This window comes from Falco punctatus (assembly GCF_963210335.1).
Source record: "Falco punctatus genome assembly, chromosome: 6".
NCBI lineage: Eukaryota > Metazoa > Chordata > Aves > Falconiformes > Falconidae > Falco > Falco punctatus.
The window spans coordinates 77,065,865-77,081,597 of record NC_137585.1 but is presented as its reverse complement, the minus strand read 5'-3'; the positions used below and the strand labels follow the sequence as shown (position 1 = coordinate 77,081,597).

At 41.8% G+C, this 15,733-nt stretch overlaps 2 protein-coding genes across 6 annotated transcripts in view; one reads left to right on the top strand and one right to left on the bottom strand.

Annotated features, from left to right (window-relative positions):
• The window catches only part of CDHR3 (cadherin related family member 3), a 69,096-nt gene extending 66,822 nt beyond the window's left edge, over positions 1 to 2,274 (bottom strand). The window contains 2 exon segments of the mRNA XM_080392019.1: positions 1,923 to 2,154; positions 2,156 to 2,274. Of these exon segments, the coding sequence (XP_080248145.1) occupies positions 1,923 to 2,154; positions 2,156 to 2,209 (286 nt within the window). The 5' untranslated portion in view covers positions 2,210 to 2,274.
• Positions 2,275 to 2,276: 2 nt separating this feature from the next.
• ATXN7L1 (ataxin 7 like 1) overlaps positions 2,277 to 15,733 on the top strand; it is a 117,169-nt gene continuing 103,712 nt past the window's right edge. For 3 of the 5 annotated variants that reach the window (XR_013928887.1, XM_080391921.1, XM_080391924.1), the window contains exons 1-2: positions 2,278 to 2,512; positions 3,034 to 3,102. Coding sequence is in view for 3 of the 5 variants with exons in the window: in XM_080391921.1 (XP_080248047.1) it covers positions 2,398 to 2,512; positions 3,034 to 3,102 (184 nt within the window). In the remaining 2 variants the exon portion in view is untranslated. Of the gene's footprint in view, positions 2,513 to 2,828; positions 3,103 to 15,733 lie in introns of those variants that run through there. The other 2 variants (XM_080391925.1, XM_080391926.1) reach the window with 2 other exon arrangements.

Below are 15,733 nucleotides of genomic sequence, written 5' to 3'. Positions count from 1 at the left end.
TCCCTGAAATCTTACGTTGGTTTTCATTGATGGGGATTTCCTGGGTGCTCACATGACTTGCTTTTGTACCTTCTCTCCAGATACATGTCTTGGGTAATCACAGAAGTGTTATGACATAAGCTGTGCAGTGTAACTTCTTTAATTATGAGACTGTTTGTCTGCTGTAAAGACTTTTGTTCAACTATCCTGCAGTGAATTTGAGCAGAAGTGCCAAACATGGTTGACTATTAAGTTCATGTCATTTATCATTCCTTCTAAGGAATTCCATCTTGCTATTCCTAACCAAAGAGTTTTATGTGTAGTGAGCAGAGTTTTCATCCTCAACATAAGCACTTTATGTCTATTTTTTATTTTTTCTTCCTCACCGATGATTATGTCTCCTTGTAATTAAAAACATCAATCATATCAATTCCCAGCTGAATTTTGCTAGACTAAGTCAAGCTCTTCTCGTATGATAGACTCTTAATTCCTTTGATCATTCTGATAACCCTTTCCACACTTTTTTGTAGGAAGATTAAACTGGTGGCTAGAACTGTACTTAATATTCCAGGATAGGTCTTGCCTGGGCTGCATATTATACCACGACTAACCTTTCTGCTTCTGGAAATTCCCTGTGTAAAGTATCTAAGGTCACGCATCTTATGGCTGCTTCACACTGGTTGCTAATAAGCCTGCTGCCATTGACTGGTTCTCTTTTCAGGCATACTTTGGTGAGCTTTCTGCCTCTCTCTTTTAATTGCGCTCCTGTAGTTTCTTGTAGCTAATGTTACACAACTGGAGACACTCTGGCCAGGCCATAGGGTATGACAGCTTTTAGGCTTGCCTCTGGGTATTACAGATAGGACTTGTATATTCCAGCTACTTTTTGAAAGAGGTGGAGTGTGAATGCTGTCTGTATTTAATACTGCATCCGTTGACAGGATATATAAAGCAAAGAGTTTGTCCTTTGCCCCAGATGTTTATACATTTTAGCACTGCAAAGAGCCCAGTTCTAATGAAACTGTAAGAAGTTTACTTAAATTGATTGTAGACTGTACTACCACGTACCTTTCTGCAGGCAGCAGTGCTGACTTCAGCAACTCCTGTCCTGCCCTTCTGACCACTGCTCCAACCCTTGAGGGAGCCCTAAATGCTGTTCTTTTTTCCTGAGTCTAGATTAATTCCATGCTCTGCTTCAGTGTTGTCCCACCACGGTTTGAACCAGCGAAAAGTGAATGGTGACAAAGGGCCTTAAATGAGAGGCTGGGAAGAGAGGTAGGACGGGGAAGGGACCATATACAGTCCACACCACCACTCTGAGAAGTGTCTGTTGAACCACAAACTTCAATATCAGTACTCCTGCTGGGGCTGTACAGCTGTCTGAAAGATGCTGCATGTGGAGTCAGTGAGGCTGCTTAAATGAAACCAGGTCCTTCACCAGTAAGTGGTGTTTATGTTTGGCTTGATAGGTGTGAGCTGGAGCAATGTGCTTATGCCCTAACTCCTTAGCCAAATTAGGTATATTGAGTACAGAAATCTTCACGGTAGTGTTATCTTCTATTCTTATCTCAATAAATAAGCCAGAAATGACACAGTCCTAAAATTAAATTAGAAGCATGTACATCCCATAGGTTATGTATTGCGAGATGGAAACCTTGGCATTATTGGAGAGGCGCGGGACCTGTGAGTTCAGAGCTGCTGTACTGCAGCCTAAAACATCAAAACAAGAGAAAACCCATTTGCAAACAGACGCAGCCCGTACTCACACACAGATTAGGTAGTATTTGGACAACAAAATGGCTGTGGTTGTGGTTATAGGTGATCCACAGGAGCGCAGCTGGAAGGGGTCGGGAGGAGGGGGAGCCCCTCCACCGCAGTCCGGGGCCGTTTCCGGGCCGCGGGTGCCGTGCCGCAATTACCGAAAGCGCGTCCCAGGGACTTACTGCGGGGCGCTGCGAGACGCGGGGCACACAACCCCCGGGCGCGCAACCCAGCGGCTGCCTTCCCGGCGAGGCTCTTCGGCCGCCGGCCCCGCTCCGCTCCGCTCCGCTCCAGGGGGCGGCGGCGGCGGCTCCGCCGGGCCCGGCCGGCCCGGGTGGCGACAATGCGCGGGGACGCGGAGCGCGGCGCGCAGCCGGCGCGGGGCCGGCGCCCCCCTCGGGGCGGGCGGCAGGCCCGGCTGCCGGCGGCGTCGCGGGGCGCGGCGCGCAGGCGCGGGGGGCGCGGGCATGCGCGCTGGGCGGCGGGGAGCCCGATCTGATAGGGAGCAGGGGCTGACACTACCCCCGTGTGGGCGGCGGAACGTCCCGAGGATGACGTGCGGCGTTCTCGAATCCCGTGTCTCGCTCGCTCGCTCGCCGCCGCCGCCGCCGAAGGAAACGGGAAAAGCAACAAGGAGGCAGGAGCAGGCGCGGCGCCATGGCGGCCCTGGAGCGGCCCGTGCCCAGTCCCGAGGCGTTCCTGGGCCAGCCCTGGGCCGCCTGGGTGCGGGAGGCCGCCCCCCCGCACGCGCACGGCGCCGCCCCCCCGCACAGTAAGGGCAGGGACCGGCCCGCGGCTCGGCACGCCGCTCCCCTCCCCCGGAGCGCACGCACGGCGGCGGGGCCAGGGGCCGGGGGCCCGGCCGGGCCGCCCCCCCTCCCCCCCTCCCCGGGGCCGCGCCGCGCGGCGGGAGGTGCCGCCCCCCCGGGCGCTCAGCTGACGCGCCGAGCCCCCGGTGCCATGTGTGCGGGAGGCGCTGGCGCACGCCGCGCCGTGCTGTGCCGTGCCGCTGCCCCGCGGCGCGGGCTCCGCCGCTGGGCCGGCGCCGCGGTGGGGGAAGGGGGCGAGGGGGAGGATGCGCGGAGGGGCCGGAGGATGCTGCGGGGGGGGCCGGAGGGTGCTGCCGCGGGGGGCCCGGCGGTTCCGCTCCCTGGCAGATGCTCCGACCATTGTGCTTTTGCTGTTGCAAATAGAAACACTGCTCACCTCCTCACCTCTCCTCCTCCCCCCGCCAAACAATAAATGCACACCTCTGGGCCCTCGGCGCTTCCTGACTCTGCTTCTCTTCTGCAGGTGTAGATCTAGAAGAGACTGGAAAGGAGGGTGGAAAAAGCAGGGAGGTTATGAGGCTTAATAAAGAAGGTAAGTGGATAGTGCTGGCACACCTCTCTACCTGTCTGTCTCTTGGTGGCTGTGGATGACTGTGGTTTGGCCTTGACAGGGTAGCCTAATAGCCTATGGATCTCTCTGCCGTGAAGAATGTTTCAGGGTTGGATACACACAGATGACTGTCACTGTGTCAACTTCTTTTGAAGTATGGGTATAACAGGTGTATGCGTGCGACTGACAGACGTGGTAAAAGATAAGGCAATTTTAAGTCAAAAGACAACTACACATCAGTGGCCATATTGGATTTTTTTTGAGAAACCTGCCCCTTGGTGCAATGTTTCACATGCTTCTGTGTGAAGATAAGCATATAAACCTGTGCATCAACTTTAAATGTTTTATTATCGTTAGTGACTAGAGTGAAAAACATTTTCATTCACAGAGAGAAGCGGTCTGTTGCAATCTTTGAGTTCATTCAGTTTAGCTCAAGTCGCATTTTGTTCTTTCATTCTCACTGCTGAGTGTGACTTACAGTCAACTGAGTGAGTAACGTCTAATATTATCTTACGTTAGGCCAAGCCATGCATATTGTGCAAAACCAAATACAATAGGTCATTTGGGCCACAAGGTTTTTTTGTACCATAAGTATGAACAGGCAAATTCCACGCTAATGGTATTTGCTCACATGCCATACCTGACACAGTTCTGTCAGTTGCAAGAGGAGAAACTTCAGTGTTGAGCTTAAGCACATCTAATTTACACATTTTGTTTATTTTGTGCATGGCGACATCATGCTGGGGTAACACCTGATGCAACTAGTGAAATGGTTTGGGATATATATTTTTCTGTAGCTTTCTGTTTGTTTCTGGTTTGTTAAGAAAGCAGTATACATTACAGCCTTTCTGTAATGAGAAATATTTCTTGTGAAGTTGGTTTAACAGTCCCATCAGTGTGAAACTTCGGTGTGACTTACTCATGCTGAGAAAAAAAACACTATTACCTGTAATGTCATAATATATATTCTGAAATGATGTTAAGTTTCTCGTTATATTATAGTTGTCGTTACACGTGCGTTCAATTTTGAGCATCTTGGCAGCTTAAATGGATTGTATGTTTTCTAAACAAGCTCTTGAAAAAAGAATGAATTAATCAGTAACGTAGATTTGTGTGGTAAACTATAAAATTGCACAGAGTACACATTAAATAAAATTATTTAAAATATCCTAAAACCTCCCTTTTGAAAGACCTTTATAGAGATGCCAAGCTTGATTGTATTCCTGTCTTCATTCTTACATGCCTGAACCTATCTTATGTTGCCAGCCCCAAAATAAGTGAGAGGCAGAACTGGGGTTTTCATGTAGTATATTTATAAGTAAAAGATTCAAGGCTCAAAGAACTTGTACGTCTTATCAGTAATGTTGAATGTACATTTGTTTCTGAAGTAATCGGAACAAAAATCTTGCTACTAGAGCTTGGCCTTAATAAGGAGCTTAATTTGTTGAGGTAAAATACTTTGCACCTAGAAGTTCTTGAACACTAATTCCTACTATAAGCTTACTTGAGATATAAAGATTGAAGCACATCCCTGCTCCTTAGTCATAGATAATATGCAGATTGTTTCCTAGAAAGATTTGGTTTAGATTATCAGCTCTAATCTCTCATTGTTTGTTTTTTGGGGGGGTTAGAGACTCTGTCAAAGGAGCTCTATTTAAACTCGCTGTCCAGAAAAATTATTTCCAAACAAAGTGTGATGTCATTGCTGACAGTGACAGGTGTGAAGCACTCTACTAGCCTTTATAGTACTTATGTTGTAATATGGTTTAAAAAGCCCAAACTGACTGTTATATTTAGAAAATAAAAAGCTTTAGGAATTTTATTGCTTCTGAGTAGTAACTTGCTTTGGATCACTTAGAAAGAACTTTCACAGTTTGAATAAATTAGTACGTGTTGAAATATTTCTACTGTATTCACTTCAGCAGTCTGTTAATAGAGGTGTTTTCACTGCACCCATCTGTGTGTCTGAACACCCACTGTAAATCTTCCTTGAGCCTCACTGTCCTTATTAATAAAGGTGGAGAAAAATTTGAATAGTTAGATTGGTTTGCAGAAAATATTGCTCACGTACTTGTGGAAATGCTTGTGCGCTTATTCTGATCTTGCACGCATCTGTCATGTGACATGTTGGCATTTTTGCCTGCTTTGGTCATAGACAAGGGTTGTGGCCATGGTAGGTCTTAATACCAGACCCAGCGCATTTTATTTTGCAATCTTATCTGAATTGCACCACCACTTCTTATGACGTTTGTGGTGCCAGAAGATTGTAAGCCGTGTTTTAGAAAAATAAGACTTGTATAAGGTAACAGGAGGATGACAGATGGACAGGACTTTTAAGTATCAAAAACTACTGTCCTGATTCATAAAGACAGGGTAAAATGTGATCTCACTGCATTTACTTCTTGTAATAGTTGTCTGCTTAATAATGTCAACTTCAGTTGATAACAACCAGATTTACATGGCTGCTCCCTTGAAAGCAGTTAAGCAAGGAACCTTTTTAGACTAGTGAAACTGTGTGTGGAGAACCTGGTTGAGGGAGGGGCTGGGAAGATGGTGGTCTCCTCTGGACCATGATAAGGTGTTCCACTTCACTTTTGTAGAAGAAAATTATATCAGATGTCAAAAAGTGCTTCCAGCTAGCTTCATCCTTGCGTTGCTGCCTCCTTTCTAGGTGTGCCCGATATGTGTTTAGAGTCGTGGGCTGCTCTTCCGCCTCCTGTTGACCCAGGCAGGGACCCAGGAGGCAGCATTCCCCTGTGGTAGTGGGGAGAAGCACTGCCAACCTCTGCCTGCCAAAGTGGTTGGTACTTCTTAGTGCATGTCTGAGCAAAGGGGTCGCAGTCTGGCTATGCTGTTCATTTCTGCAATGCAAGAGATGCACTGAGGCCATGTGCCCCATCTTTAGGGCAGAAATAAAGATGTAGAAATACTGCTTGCTGCTTTCCTTTATTCTACAGCGTATATGTAGGCAGCACAGAGGGAGAGAAATTTCCTGAACGTTTGTTCAGTTTTGTAGACAGAATTGCTTTTTGCATGCTAATACTTACTTTATGTTTTCCTTTAGCAAATGCAGTATGGCCGTGGTTGACTTCTACTGGCATGTAGATTTGTGGAGAAGGGATTACAAAGTTGCAAGTGTTCACAGAAAATGAAAAATTTTATGCTTAAGTGTTTGTGCCAGGAAAAAAAAAATATCTGCTTATCTAATCAGGAAACAGAAACAGTATTGTGTAACTTATCTGACAAATCACTACCAACCAACTGGCTTAGCTAAAAGAGGGGTTATCAGAATTAGAACAGCATTTAGAATTTATATTGAATTTTAAAAAGTTGAATGGCATATTTGAAGAATTGAAGATTTTCTTGTAGATAGCATGCATGCTACAAGGAGTCTGTATTTATTTGACAGTTTATGTCCTCTAAAAAGTCACAGTAACTGTATGCCTGAGATAGATCCGTCATAACCTGTAACTGATTTTAGATTGATTTTTGGAGGCATGTGTTTTACTTTATACAATACTTAAGAAAGTAATAGAAGAATGAGATTTTTTGGTTTTATGTGCAGATCTCTTATTAATAATCAGTTAGTAAATGTCCAAGCATTAAGTGATTATTTCTAGGTAGGCACAGGCTGTAAAGAAGCAAAAGATACCCTGTGTTATCTTCATCAACTACAGCAGGGTTAAATATGACCTATGGGATTCAGATCTATATTTGAGTATTTGGTGTTGTACTCAACTTCAGTTTCACAGTTCAGTGGGTTTGTATTATTAAGGTTTCAATCTGATGTGTGTGTTTGGCTTAGATAATCTTCTCACTAACTGTACTGATTCATTATTGTTTAACGTTAAGGATGTATGTGAAAAATTCTATTTTCTTTTTCTCATGTTGTGTTAAAATTAAGAGATTATCTATCATAATTGCACAGCCCCAAACTTGACCATTTTGCTTGATGATTACACGTGTAAATCACATGTTTTAAATCTCTTGGATAGTTGTTTACAATATATTTTTCCTATTTTGACTTCCCACATAAATATCTGATGGAAAGCTTTTTGGTAAATTCTTTGGCAACATCAGAACAAAATTAAAGGGATACTGGTTAGTTTTGCTTTCAGTGGTTTTTTTTTATTCTTCAGAAAAATATCTTGAAGATTTTATCATTCTTTGTGGAAAAATAAGTTAAGGAGGTTGGGCGATGGTAGGGAACACTTCTATAGGAAAGAAAGGATGTAGCATACAGTATTCTACTTTTTGAAAGGCAAGAGGAAGAGAACTAAAATTATTTATGAGATTGTCAAAGAAGAAAAGACGAGATAAAACCAGCTGGTTAATGTAAGCATGGGGATTGGAGTTGATCTTTTCTTTCAACTTTTTTGTTTTGTTCTGTTCACCAGTGGTTTGCCAACAGTGCTGTTTGTCTCCTTTAAAAACATACCAAACAAAGGCTTAAGAGTAAAACATTCTTGGTTTTCTTAGCAAACTTAATCTTTCACCTTTTTGTGGTGGTAGGGGATGCTGGAAAGGGTTGAGAGGGAAGAGAAATTATAATAATGTTTTAAACACATACCCCAAAAGAAAGAGGTGAGGTTATCGAATTAGACCACCTTAGTTAGTGATTTGGAGTTGGTTTTGGTTTTGCAGTGAGCAAAAGAGAGGGGTGAATGTTGTATAATTTTTTCTCTTCACTGTAAGCTAATAATGTGTTCCATAGATACTGGTTCTTAAAACAGATGTCGTATTCAGGTGGACCGTGATGAGCGAAAGAACTGAGAATTATCAGGGTACAAAATTGTGGCTGTTGTCGAGAGAAACGTTTTCTTACCATTCTTATCTCTCTGCTGGGAACAAGAATAGTGAGCAAAGGTCCCCAGGTGGGGTTTCTTTAGGATGAGAAATGAGAGTGGGATTCAATTCTGGTGTTCATTCTGGTATTTAAATGCCTGATCAGCTCATACATGATAACTGATGCCAAATATTTATTTTTTTTTCCCCCCATGGACAGCTTCTGCAAGGGGGTGGTGTGGCTTCTGGTTGTGGCTGTCACCTCATTTAATGTGTCTTAAGGAATGGTGACAGAGGAAGAATGAAACATTATGTATGCTAGTGCCCAGAAATTTAGTCAGAATTGTAGTTTATCCTCATAGTTATTTTCTGAAACCTGTCCTTTAGTTCATCAACCCACACACTGGATGAAAAGAGTGGAGTAATGATAAGGCTTTCTGATCAGGCATTCTGTGTTTTGAATCAGGATTTTGTTTTTTTTAATATGTATCTAAAACTGTTGTTCTATAAATTACTTCTTTAAAAATTCTGGTTTTGTTATGTGGCACATACCTTGATGGAGTTCAGGTGATGTTTCTCTCAGCATGTCTGCAACAGTTACTCTGAAGAGGTTAGATCTCCTGTAGGCTAAGGTACCTCTTTTGATCATTGATGAGGAATCTGTGTATGACTTTTTGTCAGCTGATAGCACTGTCACTAAGGATCTGTCTTTGACATTCTTTCTACTTGTAAATTGTAAGCAGACTTGAGAAAGAGGGAAGTGATGTGTTTACTGGAGTGTACTCCAAGCCCTTCTGTCACCATGGAAAGTGAAATGACTCCTTGTGTGTGTTTCCTTGTTGATCTGCCTCTGTATGTGGTTAATAGTTTATAGATGAAATATATGTTTCCACATATAAAAAAAGATGACTCCAAAACTTGAACCATTTCCGCTGTGAAAGGAGTAATTTCCTGGAAATGGCCTTTTGTTCTAGCTAATTAAAAATTAGGACATTATCAGGTTCTGTTTTGCCTTTAGGGCAAAAAATGTTAGCCATTTGAGCAAGGCTGAGGTGTATGAGATGGAAGCAGTGGAAAATCCTGTAGAAAACATTTTTCAAGTCACATTTTATGTTCTGTACACAGAAAGCATAAGTTTCTGGTAGTCCCAATGAAAGTTCAGGTTTACAACACTGCATGCATTACTGAGAAAGATCACCTTTAGTAAAAATAGTGTATTGGTATGAGTACTTCTTAGAGAGTTAACTCCACCATAAGGTTATATGAGTGCCATGATAACTTGTTAGGAGTAATTTTGGAATAACTAGCAAGAAAGATTTTCAGTTTATGTGGCGTGGGTTAAGTTGCTGCATCTTTCGGTCTTCCAAGTTCAACTTAGTGCAGAAGTTCTCCAGCTTGTCCTTGAAAAAGCTGATTCAGGAGTTAATGGTGCAGAATGCCAGGTGAAGCCGGTGTCTCTAGGTAATTTATATGCCAAAAAACCTCTGGCAAATGCTGTCGTGACACAGTAATGGTGCTTGACAGAGGTCTTTCAGCAAGTTTATAGCAAGAAGTCTTTGATGGTTCTCTTGCTGGATGAGAAAGAGATGCTATGGGGGTAAAATTTTTTATTTATTTTTTTTATTTATACCATTTTTTTATTGTAGTCCTGTGCAACTGTCTAAGCAAACCCAAAATGGAGACGGAATCCAGCACAGTTACTTAGGACTGATAGGGGGCAATGGAAAAACACCTATTGCATACATCATTTCTCACTTTCTCTTTTTTGTGTCACTTTCTATGGTTGAATGTTGATGATTTTAAGGGATTGGTGTTATATCTTTTTGTATGGCATATTAAAAGTTATGCTTGAAAGCCACTGATGTTGCTAGAAAAGTGAGCTTTCTGATTACTCTTGGTCTTGCACTCAATAGAACTAGTGATGCCTTCCTTCTGAAATGTTGTGTATGTTATTCAGCAATTTCCTTTCAGATTTAACTAAGCTGTATTAATAACACAGCCCTTAAGCCTGAAACATCTTCCTATTTATCTGCCTTCTTGACAGCAGTTAGAATTTAGAATTGTTTGCTCTTCCTGCTTTTTGGTTTCAGCATGCAGGTATTTATAAAATGTGTAGTGTTTAGCAAAAAAAGAAGTGGAATTTTCCCAGATCAGAAAGAGCATCAGCCAGAAGCAGCAAAGAGCTTGAAGACAAAAGTTTTAGTATCTGCACAACTCTTGTTACCAGTGTACGTCTAGTGCAGTTTCACTTAATCCCCAGGCCTCTCCTGAATAATCTGTAAAACGGAAGCAGTTGTATTGTGACAGAGCTGTGCACAGTACACAAGGGGTTTAGGCTTGCTTCCCTTTCCGCTCCCTTGGAGCAGGTGTTCAGCAGAAGAGACAGAAGGGTGACTGATGAGTAACATCAAGACCTAAGAATGACTGGCAAAGGGCAAGAGTTCATGGGGTTTGATTCTCTGTGGTGATCATTGCTTGTGCTCTTTGTTTTGTTTTGTTTATAATTTTTTCTAATATACAGTGTTTGATTTTTTTTTTTTTTCCTTTCCAGCCATTCTTTCTCTTCCTTTTCCTACTGCAGGGGCTAGACGTAGCAGGCAGGCAGAGACTGGGAAACTGCAGTTATATTTGTATTGAACATTAATAACATCATATAAGTAATAGTTGTTGACAAGTTTGTTGGGTCAAAAGTGTCTTCTCTAGCAAGACACAGCAGGATGGGACTGGATCTCTCTAGTGGCAGAATAAGGTGACTTCAGCTTGTCGTTGTTCTGAGCTGAAATGGTCAGAATGGAAGCAGAGATTTACAGAAGTGTAATTCATCATGTGTGTTCATCTTTGAATCTCTGATAGGTATTCTGTCCTCAAGTGGCCTTTAGGCTGGCCCCATGTGATTGTCCAGATTAGATAGATTATCAGATGGTAGTTAGCCTATTCAGTTATTTTTTAAGATGCTCTTAGTTATGTCTCATGCAGACAGGATGTTACTGATGATTTAAATCTGAAAAGTTTGTTGGACCCACACCACCACAACAACCACTGACAGAGCAAAAACCTTGTTTGCTTGGGGCTGATAATGGGAGACATTCAGAGGACAATGATCTGGATGAATATAAGTAATTTTATCTGTTACTGCCATGATTAGGGAGGCAGTATTATTATTTGCATGATCCTAATGCCTAGCAGCCCCATCAGAGACTAAATACTACCAAGCAGAGTACCAGTGCAGAGAGGTTGTGTTGTGAAATTATTGTGCTGCAGAGAACTAGTTTTTTAATATGTGACGAAGCAGGAGTTTTAATGTTGACACACAGAAGCACTTAGTTGCTCAACATGACAGGTGGTAGGCTCTAGCCTAAACTGTGGCTTTCTTAGAACTGTGGCAAGGAAAGATTTAAGCTGATGTTCGAAGGGCAGTGAAGTAGTTTTGCAAGAGCTTGGAAAGTATACTTACTCGTGTCCAAGTTGGCCTGAATGAGGACACAGACTGGTTGGTAAAAGCTTAGTAAATGGATACTGAATCACGAGCCAACTAGAAATGTGAGCAAATAGTCTGATAGCAAGTAGGATGTGGACAGCATAGTGTAGGTAAGATAGAGGAGCCTGGAAAGCAAACACGAGTAGTTCGCAGTGTTTAGAGTTGGAACGGAGGATTAGGATTGTGCAGAGAGAGTAATGGTAGATTGATATGACAGTATAGAAGAAAGAACTTCTGGAGCAGTGTGAACGACAAGGATAACGTTTGTCAAAATGAACAAGAAGAGAATTTTAGTAACTAATGTGAGGTGAAGGCCCAGACAAACCTTTAGCTCTGAAGGTGTTTAGAGAAGACTTTGTCCTACAGATCCAAGACAAGAAGAATTACTTAGATATAGATGTAGCTTGAATGAACAGATCAAGAGATGACATAGTATTTCTTATCTGAATGATGGGCAAGATGATAATGCTGTCCACAATGATCAAGAGAGGAGGTGGAGAGAAGAGGGTGGGAGAGGAGACATCTAAGTTCTGTTCTAGCAGTATTGAGCTGAAGCTGACAGTTACTCAGTGAAAAGAGGTGTCAAAAAGACAGACTGAGATTTTTCTGTTTAGTCATAAATCTACTCTATTTGAGATCTGCCTCCTTAGGAGCTGAGTTTGTGTATGAAATTCCCAGACATAAGGGAAGGGGCAAAAGATGTAGCTCAGTGGAGCCCTTCTAGAAGACAAAGGAGGATAAGGAGCCTCCCGGTAACCTGTGAGGGAGTTGATACAGGGAGGAAGGGAAGCAGGAGAGGGTAGAGTCGTGGAAGTGAGAAAAGAATCAATGCTTCAAAAGGAGAAATGCATTTAATTTTTATGAAGAATGCACAAGGATTATGTGTGATGGAAATTATTAAGCTATTTTGATGTTGCAATAGTGAAAGGCTTTAGACATTTTAGTGAAAATAGTTTCAGTGTAATGCAGGGGACAGCTGAAGGGAATTCAGACTAAAGTTAGAGGCAAATTAAAAGTGTAATTTGTTATAAAACAGTTCATAATGTGTTTAAAGGTGAAAGAAGGATAGAAAAACAGTGTAGTTAGAGAAGCTAGGGGTCAGAAGTAGATTTCCAAATATATGAAAGACTGATTGGCTGTCCTATTGCTCCATCAGAGCAAGAGGGGAAAAGGAGAAGTGAGGTATGGGGTGATGTGAGTGAGGCAAGTGGAAAGTGGGATAGATGTGTTTCATATCTATGGTGTGAGGAAGAAGGGAGAGCTCTAAGGGGGAGAAAGAGAGTGGGAAGAGAGAAGGTGAAATTATTATTATGTTTCCTGGCTTTCTCTTGCAATAAATATTTGCATTCTATTGTGGAGAAAGAAATGGATACAAGAGAAAAGGTTTGAGGAGTGAGTCAAAAGTAGGAGGAAAAAAGGCTGAAATAGCAGGTGTGGGTTCGGCTCAACTGGAAGAATGGCACAGCTTAGTAAGCAGCAGGAGAGAGAGAAAGAGAGAATGTGCAATAACCTCATTTCCAGACTGGTTACCCTTTCCACTGCAAATTCTAGGACAGGCAAAAATAAAGCGAAAGAAGTGGATATTTAAGATGAGCATGGGTTCAGGATTAGTAGAGTTGGGCCTAGTTGTGGAAAGGAGAAGCAAAACCATAAAGTGTGGAAACAAAATAGCCAAAAAATGTTGTGTCAATGTGGAAGAGGGTGGAGTCCTGGGTATGGGAAATAATGGGATGTGAATAATGAACAGTGCTGAGAGAGTAAATTGGTGCCATTCAGTATATGCCAGGTCAGCCTTTGAGTCACATTCTTGGATGAAAGATTCTTTGGAGATTACTGGAGTGAAGACTCCTGGCAGTTTGTGCTCTCTGACAACTTCATGCTTGAATCCATAACGCACCTTTGAGAAAGTTCAAAACCTTGAAGAGAAGCAGCATTTTGGAGAAGTCCAGAGGATATTGCCTTTTCTCCAAGGAGAGAGAAGAGTGTGTAGACCATGGCTGTGGCAGCAGGGTGCCTTGGTGACTGGTCATATCTATAACATTGCGTGATGGACACGAAAGTACTTTGCTTGCTGGTTTATAGCTCAGTCATTCTGTTCTTTGCAGTGCATTGTAAGTAGATAATAAGTCTACATGATCATATACTGATATTGACCTGTGCTTCATGCTTGCAGAGCCAAGACAAGGCCATAATGGGATTACATTATCATGGACTGGGCCCCAGCTAGTGTCTACTGCGCAGGGTGTATCAGCAGAGCTTGAGTGCAGTGCTGCAGTAAACATGGTTGTATGGCTTTTGCTTGTCTTGCAGGACAAAACAAGCTTGTTTCTGTCTACATGCTATGGGCAGGCATGCTTTATGATACAGCACTTTCCCCCCCCCGAGAAAGCAGGACTTCGTTATTTTTGAGGTTTTCTATAGAATGGCTGTCATTCATAATGCAGGCTTCTCAGTATTTAAGAAATTATCTCAGGTTTTTACATCTCTCTACTAAATCTAAACATCTGTCTAAGGAAAGATTCAGGAAGAGGAGAATGCTGCGAGATAGAGTTGTTCACTCATGCACAAAGGATTGAGCTGATCCTTTGAGCTGGAAGGTTTTATCCATTACCTTGCCTGCTTTTACTAAGCAACTCTCTGCCTGTCCCTGTATGTTACTACTGTTCAGTCATCCCAACAGCTTACATACATTGTATTGCAGAGTTCCTGAGGAAAAAAAGGAAAGGAAAAAAAAGTCTTCAGATTTTCACTTCAGGGTCTCTCGGGGTTTTTTTGTGCACTATCATAAAGTTTGTGGTTCTAATCTGTATTCGTGCTTTGTTTTATTTTTGGCTTTTTAGAAAACTCGAAGAACCTTGGGCAAATTTACTAAGAAACTGAATGCATGACAATGGGAAAACATAAGGAGAAATAGGAGAAAAAATGTTTTAGCTCTTGAAATTATGGTGAGCTGTGTGTATAGCACTTTCAATAGAGTCTTTGTACATTCTGAGCTTGGTGTAAGTTTTCTTCAGCTATACTCATAACTCAGGACACACTGGGTGTGAACATTACCAAGACTTGTAGGTATTTAAACTTTGAAAGAGGTAATGTAGTTTTACGTATTTTGGGGTTTTGTGTTCACCAGAAAAAGCTATTCTTGACTGCATTACAGAAGGAAGGAGTGGTACAAGTTTTATTTTGCAGCATTTATTATTGTTTCCAGCCTTCTACCAACACTGTCAGATAACTGTCGTTATTCTGACTGTTTTCCAAGTTCTTTGGCAAATCAAAGCTATTGTAAACCTTTATCACTTCCGGGAAGTTAAGAGTGAATCCTGAATGTGAGTTTTTGTGGGGTTTGGTTTTTCTTGTTTTGTTTTTTTTTTTTTAATTTTTTGTTATTAAGTATATATTTGGAAAAGTTGTGAAGAGATGCACAACGTGTTCAAATGATGCAACGTGTGTAGAAGTGGTAGCTTCTAAAAACCAGGAAGGTATGGTCTATATTTCAGAGAGCTTACAATGCACTTCAAACAAAACCATAAGCAGTGTATGTTACAAAGACAAAAATCAGTCTATGAATGTTGAGAAATTTAATGCAGGCAGCTATTTTAAAGGAGGAATTTGAAGGAGATGGAGAATAATTAGTTGATGTGGAGGAAGGAGGCATCAAAGCTAATAGTATAGCGCACAGGAAAGCAGCGTGCAGAACAGATTTCTAGTGAAAGCAGTTTATTTGTAAAAATAAACTCTCCCTGTTTTGTTAATACTGTCTTACTGTCTTGGAGATGGAAAGCGAAACTAATTGTAATTGTCAAACTGCAAAAATAACATAAATATTGAAAGATAAATCTTAATCTTCCCTAACCATGCCCTCTGTCCTCCAAGTACTTAAAACACTCCCTTTCTTACTAGGTTTCAACCTCATCTATTCTTTTGAATGGTGCCCTAGTTTTGATACTGGGCAAAAAGTGAAGAGAAACTAACACATTATGTATGGAACATTGGTCATTCTTCCATACTCCTCCTCCTTCCTCTGTATTAGTACTTTTATGCCTATTTGTTTGTATATTACAGAATTGGAGAGTAAATGACATGTGAAATTCTAAGCAGCTTTGACTCTTGTTATGAACTTTCAGCCTTAGAGTGAGTCCTGTTGTGTCCGAATTCCTCTGAAGTTTGAATTTTCTGGTGCACCATGTGCAAGCATAGAGTGCTATGAAAACAATACATAGAACAAGTGCTTTTAAAAGCTTGTTTGTTTTAACGCTGAATTTGTGAGACTTTCCCTGTATTTAAAATCATCTATTAAAACTGTTTTGAGTAGTAATCGGGACAGTGTGTTTATATACAGGCAAAGGGTATAAA